The following is a 9,266-nucleotide window of genomic DNA, read 5'->3' as shown; positions in this document are numbered from 1 at the left end:
TCTATTCAAATGTAACTTTTATGAAGTGTTTCACACTTTCAAAAAATGCTGAGCTGATCAATGACTAAAACACATCCACCTAAGAAAAAAATAGTTTGAATTTGAATGTTTAATGTTTAATGTAAAACACGGTGCTGTTGTGTGACAGTTGGACCATGAAACAGCTGCATAATATCATCAATCTGGAAATTTAAACCAGATTACTGAGTTACCAGTAAGAAAAATGTTGAGACACTGGTAAAAATGCTTGTTTACTGCTTTTTTAATGTGTTGTGTAAAAAAAAACAAACTATAGTGTCATGTTATGGTAAATATGATGCTACAGCAGCACACATTTGCATCTTTGTCAATCAGATGTAAAACGCATCCTCATCAGTGTCTAATGGTTTCAAGGGCCATGTATCAGCATCTTCAAATATCACTAACTAACTATTATATATTTTATTTTTTTTACAAAATGAATGCTAAGAAAGTGCAATGCTTTACAAATGATGGCTTAAGTATTACCTAAGTATATCTTACTAATGCTTAATAATGTGTTATTATGAATAAACCTGGAAATCTCTGTGTACCTGTTAGCCGACTTTATCTAAATATATCATAGTTAAATGGATTTAAACAGGTGTGTCACACCAGGTTTGACATGTGTCTTATTGTGGCCACATAATGTTTATTTCTGGCTTTCTGGGAATCAAGTTCTCAAACATGACCAGCTGCCAGCTCTATGTTGCCCAGAGCCAGATTGGTTAACCTGCACTAACTCAATTGTAGATGTTGTGTGTGCTTGAGTAGGAGCAAAAGTCAAAGCAAGAAGAAGTAAATATAAACCTTCTGTTCCATCGCTTGCAGGGATTGTGAGCTGCTGATAAGATGCATGAGCTATGGGTCCTGGTGAGACATCAGAGGGAGTACTGGCACTGCAGCGTGTTATGGATCATGAAGACATGATTGGACCTGGACCAGAGTGACACAGTACCCAGTTTTATGACTGTTGAGGCTGGTGAAGATTCAAAGCTAAATGGTAAGAAGAAAGGCGGAAGGATTGCAGTGTTTGCGAATGAAAGGTGGTGCTATCCCAGACATGTTACCATGAAGTGCTGTCTCTGCTCTCCAGAGACTGAGCCTTTAGCTGTAGGTATGCTTCCATATTACAGGGAGTGCAGAATTATTAGGCAAATGAGTATTTTGTCCACATCACCCTCTTCATGCATGTTGTCTTACTCCAAGCTGTATAGGCTTGAAAGCCTACTACCAATTAAGCATATTAGGTGATGTGCATCTCTGTAATGAGAAGGGGTGTGGTCTAATGACATCAACACCCTATATCAGGTGTGCATAATTATTAGGCAACTTCCTTTCCTTTGGCAAAATGGGTCAAAAGAAGGACTTGACAGGCTCAGAAAAGTCAAAAATAGTGAGATATCTTGCAGAGGGATGCAGCAGTCTTAAAATTGCAAAGCTTCTGAAGCGTGATCATCGAACAATCAAGCGTTTCATTCAAAATAGTCAACAGGGTCGCAAGAAGCGTGTGGAAAAACCAAGGCGCAAAATAACTGCCCATGAACTGAGAAAAGTCAAGCGTGCAGCTGCCAAGATGCCACTTGCCACCAGTTTGGCCATATTTCAGAGCTGCAACATCACTGGAGTGCCCAAAAGCACAAGGTGTGCAATACTCAGAGACATGGCCAAGGTAAGAAAGGCTGAAAGACGACCACCACTGAACAAGACACACAAGCTGAAACGTCAAGACTGGGCCAAGAAATATCTCAAGACTGATTTTTCTAAGGTTTTATGGACTGATGAAATGAGAGTGAGTCTTGATGGGCCAGATGGATGGGCCCGTGGCTGGATTGGTAAGGGGCAGAGAGCTCCAGTCCGACTCAGACGCCAGCAAGGTGGAGGTGGAGTACTGGTTTGGGCTGGAATCATCAAAGATGAGCTTGTGGGGCCTTTTCGGGTTGAGGATGGAGTCAAGCTCAACTCCCAGTCCTACTGCCAGTTTCTGGAAGACACCTTCTTCAAGCAGTGGTACAGGAAGAAGTCTGCATCCTTCAAGAAAAACATGATTTTCATGCAGGACAATGCTCCATCACACACGTCCAAGTACTCCACAGCGTGGCTGGCAAGAAAGGGTATAAAAGAAGAAAAACTAATGACATGGCCTCCTTGTTCACCTGATCTGAACCCCATTGAGAACCTGTGGTCCATCATCAAATGTGAGATTTACAAGGAGGGAAAACAGTACACCTCTCTGAACAGTGTCTGGGAGGCTGTGGTTGCTGCTGCACGCAATGTTGATGGTGAACAGATCAAAACACTGACAGAATCCATGGATGGCAGGCTTTTGAGTGTCCTTGCAAAGAAAGGTGGCTATATTGGTCGCTGATTTGTTTTTGTTTTGTTTTTGAATGTCAGAAATGTATATTTGTGAATGTGGAGATGTTATATTGGTTTCACTGGTAAAAATAAATAATTGAAATGGGTATATATTTGTTTTTTGTTAAGTTGCCTAATAATTATGCACAGTAATAGTCACCTGCACACACAGATATCCCCCTAAAATAGCTAAAACTAAAAACAAACTAAAAACTACTTCCAAAAACATTCAGCTTTCATATTAATGAGTTTTTTGGGTTCATTGAGAACATGGTTGTTGTTCAATAATAAAATTATTCCTCAAAAATACAACTTGCCTAATAATTCTGCACTCCGTGACACACCTACCCACACTGGAGACATTGATGTTTAAGAGTTGAGTTGAGCAGTGGCCTGCATATTCTTGAAAATCTTCCGGAGGCGGTTGTCACAGTAAGAACTTGTATTTTTAATCAATTGCATTTTATACATATGGATGGAAAAAGCATATTGTTAGTTTATACATACAGGGAGTGCAGAATTATTATCCGAGGCCGGGTCGCGGGGGCAGCAGCCTAAGCAGAGAAGCCCAGACCTCCCTCTCCCCAGCCACCTCCTCCAGCTTATCCGGGGGAATACCAAGGCGTTCCCAGGCCAGCCGAGAGATATAATCTCTCCAGCGTGTCCTGGGTCTGCCCCGGGGCCTCCTCCCGGTGGGACATGCCCGGAACACCTCACCCAGGAGGCGCCCAGGAGGCATCCTTGTCAGATGCCCGAACCACCTCAACTGGCTCCTTTCGATGTGGAGGAGCAGCGGCTCTACTCTGAGCCCCTCCCGGATGGCCGAACTTCTCACCCTATCTCTAAGGGAGAGGCCAGCCACCCTTCGGAGGAAGCTCATTTCTGCCGCTTGTATCCGCGATCTCGTTCTTTCGGTCACTACCCACAGCTCGTGGCCATAGGTGAGGGTAGGGATGTAGATCGACCGGTAAATTGAGAGCTTCGCTTTTACACTCAGCTCCCTCTTCACCACGACGGACCGGTGCAGCGTCCGCATCACTGCAGCCACAGCACCAATCCGTCTGTCGATCTCCGGCTCCCTTCTCCCATCACTCGCGAACAAGACCCCGAGATACTTGAACTCCTCCACTTGGGGCAGGAACTCATCCCCGACCCGGAGTGGGCACTAGGGCAGGGCGATATGGCCAAAAATATTTATCACGATATAGATTTGAAAATTTGCGATAACGATATAACTGACGATATAACTGACGCAAAACAAAATACAACTCTACAACTTTATTAGTGGAAAAAAACCCCATCAATTTATTTTTGTTTAAACAAGCAGCTGTTTATTTTAACGTGCATTACAGCCACACAAAATTCAACAGTGATTATCCTGTTATATACATGGTTATCCATAATCATGTATATCCACAAAACATAGGAGGTGCTTTGCAACAAAAGTGCAGTGTGCAAAATCAATAAGTCAAATAATAATATTGCACAAACTCTTGAGTAAATACAAAACAAACAAAAACATAGATAAATTATGCTACTGCTCCTGGAAGTTTTTTTTACATTTCAAGTTTTAAGATTCTTTGTCAGAAACACTAACATGTTCACAGATGCGGGCTTAAGGGAGGACCTTTGACAAGTTACAACATTTCCACCTGTGCTGAACAACCTTTCAGATGCAGAGCTAGTTGCTGGAATGCAGAGGTATTTCCTAGCTAATCTGCTGATGTGGGGAAAGTTTACTGTGTGAACTTTCCACCAAGAAAGAGGATCACACTCACTGTCTGCTGGTGGACTATTCACATAACTGCTCAGTTCAGATGATAACCTCTCTCCAGTTACCTCTATCTTGCCACTAACTGGTCCCTTCAAAAAACTCCCGAGACTCTTCTTTTGCTTTTTAACAGCTCCCTGACTTGTTTGGTCACCAGTAGATGTATGAGGTGTTTCTGAAAAACATGTGGCTGTGCTACCCTGGTGTGGGACAAGATGCTCTAGTTCACTCATGACTTGAACTTTGATGGCTTCACTTTCACTCTCACTGAAATATTCTGTATGAAACCGTGGATCAAGGAAAGAAGCCATGTTAACAAGCCCCTCTGTGACACTGTCTTTGTAGCTTTTGTTCATGTAGTCAAGTATTGCTGTTTTGATGTCTTTGGTCAGTTCAGTGTCGCCTTCTTTTACTTTTAACATGTCATTGTTAAACATCTGAAGAACAGGCTTAACACATGAAATGGTTACATACTCTTCAGCAGAGAAAGCATCTGTAAACTCTAGGAGTGGACTCAATGCAGTGCTGACCGAGTCAAGTACTTCAATGTCTTGCCATGTCAACATGAGGTGCCTTGTGGTTTTATCAGCAGCTAAAACCTGTGTTATAGCTTTTTCTTGTTCCAGCAGCCGTTGGATCATTCTCTGCTTTGAACCCCAACGAGTGCAACATTCAGTTATGAGTTTGTGTTCTGGTAGGCCCAGTTCCTTTTGGGCAGCCTGCAGAGCTCGCTGGCGCTTCCAGCTGTGGCCAAAAGCAGCAACAATCTTCTTTCCCACTCCAACTGCTCGTTCGATCCTTGGGTCCTTCACACTTCTTTCTAAAAGACATACATTTAAAAGGAAACACAGGATATTAATGCGGTGTGGAATGTGTGACATTTAAGTTATGTATAACACACACACACACACACACACACACACACACACATCTATATCTATATATATCTATATCTATCTTGCAGTACAACTACCCACATTCAGAGACTAATAACACAAACAGTATTATTACCATCATTTAAACTAATACAATAAGTGCTTAATCTGGCGTTATAATTAACTTACCTATTGCAAAAAAACAAAAAAAAACAAAAAAACTTACCTATTGCAATGTGCAGGCGATGTCCGAAGCATGAAAGTCTGGTCCAGTTGTTGAGTGCGACGGCTTTCACAATGTTGGCCCCGTTGTCTGTCGTCACACACACTTGTTTTTCCTCCTGAAGATTCCACGAGCTGACGAACTCTTTTAAGACTCTGGCTATATTTTCCCCAGTATGGTCCTCGGGGAAAAAACTTGTTTCGAGGCACTTGTTTTGTAGCTTCCAGTCTTTGTCCACGTAATGTATTGTGAGGCTCATGTAGGGGTCTGATGTTCGGCTTGACCACATGTCCGTGGTGGACGCAAAAAACTCCACCGAAGATAACGCATTTGACACCTCAGTGCGGATCTCTTCATATAAAGCAGGCAAGGCGACTTTAGAGAAGTATTTCTTTGTGGGTAGCTTGTAGCGTGGATCGAACGTTTTAAGCATCTTTTTGAAACCTTCTCTTTCCACACTCTGAACAGGCATCATATCCCTGGCTAAACAATGTGTCACTGCATTAGTTAGTTCCCCCCAGCGTTTGTTACTTTTGTCATAAGGCGTGCAGCTATTTAAAGCTACGTCGATTGTTTGTTGAGTCATCTTCTTTGGTCTCACCACCTCGCTAGTTGAAGCGGACAACTCTTCACGTGCTTTAACAGCTTTTTTGTACTCCAAGAAGTGCTTCTGCTTCAAATGATGAAATAGGTTTGTTGTGTTTCCTCCCTTCGCCAAGACGGCCCGCTTGCACGTTCTACAAAAAATTCTGCTTTGGTGGGTATCCGATGGACGAAAACCAAACCACTTCCACACCACCGAAGTTGCACCGTTTTTACTGACCAGTTCTGGTTCACCTGCTTCATTCAAAGATGCGCTTTCGTCCGTGTCATCCTCCATTGCCGCCATACTTTTTCTACCATGTGCGTATGAGCGTATGTAAACATAGGCACTGCGCATGCGCATTTTGCCCACATTCTATCGCGATATTTCATTTTCCTATCGTTGCCGAACTTTATACCGGTATTACCGTGAACGGTATAATATGGCCCAGCCCTAGTGGGCACTCCACCCTTTTCCGGCTGAGAACCATGGCCTCAGATTTGGAGGTGCTGATCCTCATTCCCGCTGCTTCACACTCGGCTGCGAACCACTCCAGTGCGAGCTGGAGGCCTTCACCTGATGAAGCCAACAGAACCACATCATCCGCAAAAAGCAGAGATGAGATTCTGAGGCCACCGAAGTGAAAGCCCTCCGCCACTTGGCTGCGCCTAGAAATCCTGTCCATAAAAATTATGAACAGAACCGGTGACAAAGGGCAGCCCTGGCGGAACCCATCACCCACCGGGAACAAGTCCGACTTATTGCCGGCAATGCGAACCAAACTCTTGCAACGGTTGTACAGGGATCGAATGGCCCGTAGCAATGGGCCAGACACCCCATACTCCCGCAACACCTCCCACAGGACACCCCGAGGGACACGGTCGAATGCCTTCTCCAAGTCCACAAAACACATGTAGACTGGTTGGGCAAACTCCCATGCACCCTCAAGTATCCTTGAGAGGATAAAGAGCTGGTCCAGTGTTCCGCGACCAGGACGAAAACCGCATTGTTCCTCCTGTATCCGAGGTTCGACTAACGGACGAACTCTCCTTTCCAGCACCCTGGCATAGACTTTCCCAGGGAGGCTGAGGAGTGTGATCCCCCTGTAGTTGGAACACACCCTCCGGTCTCCCCTCTTAAAGATGGGGACCACCACCCCGGTCTGCCAGTCCAGGGGTACTGCCCCTGATCTCCACGCAACATTGTAGAGGCGTGTCAACCAGGACAGCCCTACAACATCCAGAGCCTTCAGGAACTCGGGGCGGACCTCATCAACACCAGGGGCTCTGCCACCAAGGAGTTGTTTAACTGCCTCAGTGACCTCGCCCCCGGAAATTGGCGGGTCACTCCCCTCATCCCCAGACTCTGCTTCCTCCTCGGAAGACGTGTCAGTGGGATTAAGGAGGTCCTCGAAGTATTCCTTCCACCGCCTGACAATTTTCTCAGTCGATGTCAGCAGCGCTCCGCCAGCACTATACACAGTGCAGGTAGAGCACCGCTTTCCCCTCCTGAGACGCCTGACGGTTTGCCAGAATCTCTTCGAGGCAGTCTGAAAGTCTTTTTCCATGGCCTCTCCGAACTCCTCCCACACCCGAGTTTTTGCTTCAGCCACTGCCCGAGCCGCATTCCGCTTGGCCTGTCGATACCTGTCGGCTGCCTCCGGAGTCCCACAGGCTAACCAAGCCCGATAGGACTCCTTCTTCAGCTTGGTGGCTCCCTTCACCTCTGGTGTCCACCATTTGGTTCGGGGATTACCACCACGGCAGGCACCAACCACCAACATGGTCCATTCGGACTCAATGTCCCCAGTCTCCCTCGGAATGCTGTTGAAGCTCTGCCGGAGGTGTGCGTTGAAGATCTCGCGGACTGGGGCCTCTGCTAGACGTTCCCAGCACACCCTCACTATGCGTTTAGGTGCACCGGGTCTGTCCAGCGTCCTCCCCCGCCACCTGATCCAACTCACCACCAGGTGGTGATCAGTTGACAGCTCAGCCCCTCTCTTTACCCGAGTGTCCAGAACATATGGTTGCAGGTCTGGTGATACGATTACAAAATCGATCATCGACCTGCGGCCTAGAGTGTCCTGGTGCCACGTGCACTTATGGACACTCTTATGTTCGAACAAGGTGTTCGTTATGGCCAAACTGTGATTTGCACAGAAGTCCAATAACAAAACACCGCTCGGATTCAGATCAGGGAGGCCGTTCCTCCCAATCACGCCCCTCCAGGTCTCGCTGTTGTTACCCACGTGAGCATTGAAGTCTCCCAGCAGGACAACAGAGTCTCCCGGTAGGGCACCCTCCAGCACCCCCCCGAGGGACTCTAAGAAGGCTGGGTACTCTGAACTGCCACTCGGCGCATAAGCGCAGATGACAGTCAGGACCCTTTCCCCGACCCTAAGGCGCAGGGAACAAACCCTCTCATCCACCGGGAAAAACCCCAACGTACCGGCAGCAAGCCGAGGGGATATTAAAATACCCACCCCAGCCCGCCGCCTCTCACTAGGGGCAACTCCAGACTGAGACAGAGTCCAGCCCCTCTCTAGGAGACTGGTTCCAGAGCCCAAGCCATGCGTAGAGGTGAGCCCGACTATATCTAGCCGGTACCTCTCAACCTCACGCACTAACTCAGGCTCCTTCCCCACCAGAGAGGTGACATTCCATGTCCCTATTGCCAGTCTTGGCAGCCGGGGATCAGTCCGCCAGGGCCTCTGCTCCTGGCTGCCGCCCAGCACACAATGCACCCGACCCCTATGGCGCCTCCTGCGGGTGGTGGGCCTGCGGGAGGATGGGCCCATGTCTCCTCTTCGGGCTGTGCCCGGCCGGGCCCCATGGACTAAGGCCCGGCCACCAGACGCTCGCCCTCGGGCACCCTCCCGGGCCTGGCTCCGGGGCGGGGCCCCGGTAACCCTATCCCGGGCAGGGTAAACTGTTCCCTCGATGTTTTCTTCATAAGGGTCTTCTGAATCGCTCTTTGTCTGGTCCCTCACCCAGGACCAATTTGCCATGGGAGACCCTACCAGGGGGCAAAAGCCCCCAGACAACATAGCCCCTGGGATCCCTGGGACACACAAACCCCTCCACCACGATAAGGTAGCAATTATTTATTTTTACCAGTGAAACCAATATAACATCTCCACATTCACAAATATACATTTCTGACATTCAAAAACAAAACAAAAACAAATCAGCGACCAATATAGCCACCTTTCTTTGCAAGGACACTCAAAAGCCTGCCATCCATGGATTCTGTCAGTGTTTTGATCTGTTCACCATCAACATTGCGTGCAGCAGCAACCACAGCCTCCCAGACACTGTTCAGAGAGGTGTACTGTTTTCCCTCCTTGTAAATCTCACATTTGATGATGGACCACAGGTTCTCAATGGGGTTCAGATCAGGTGAACAAGGAGGCCATGTCATTAGTTTTTCTTCTTTTAT

The 9,266-nt window shown here is 47.1% G+C and overlaps 1 protein-coding gene across 1 annotated transcript; it reads right to left on the bottom strand.

The window, feature by feature from the left end:
• Positions 1–3,648: 3,648 nt before the first annotated feature.
• Positions 3,649–6,245, bottom strand: LOC102081528 (zinc finger BED domain-containing protein 1). The gene is made up of 2 exons (XM_013267774.3): positions 5,249–6,245; positions 3,649–4,967 (listed from the first exon to the last, which is right to left on the bottom strand). Exons 1-2 carry the CDS (start codon positions 6,189–6,191, stop codon positions 3,940–3,942), a joined length of 1,971 nt encoding a protein of 656 aa, XP_013123228.2. The 5' UTR covers positions 6,192–6,245; the 3' UTR covers positions 3,649–3,939.
• Between the last annotated feature and the right edge of the window lie 3,021 nt (positions 6,246–9,266).

Source organism: Oreochromis niloticus, linkage group LG5 (assembly GCF_001858045.2).
Source record: "Oreochromis niloticus isolate F11D_XX linkage group LG5, O_niloticus_UMD_NMBU, whole genome shotgun sequence".
Taxonomy (NCBI): Eukaryota; Metazoa; Chordata; class Actinopteri; order Cichliformes; family Cichlidae; genus Oreochromis; species Oreochromis niloticus.
This window is presented reverse-complemented; position numbering and strand designations above follow the sequence as displayed.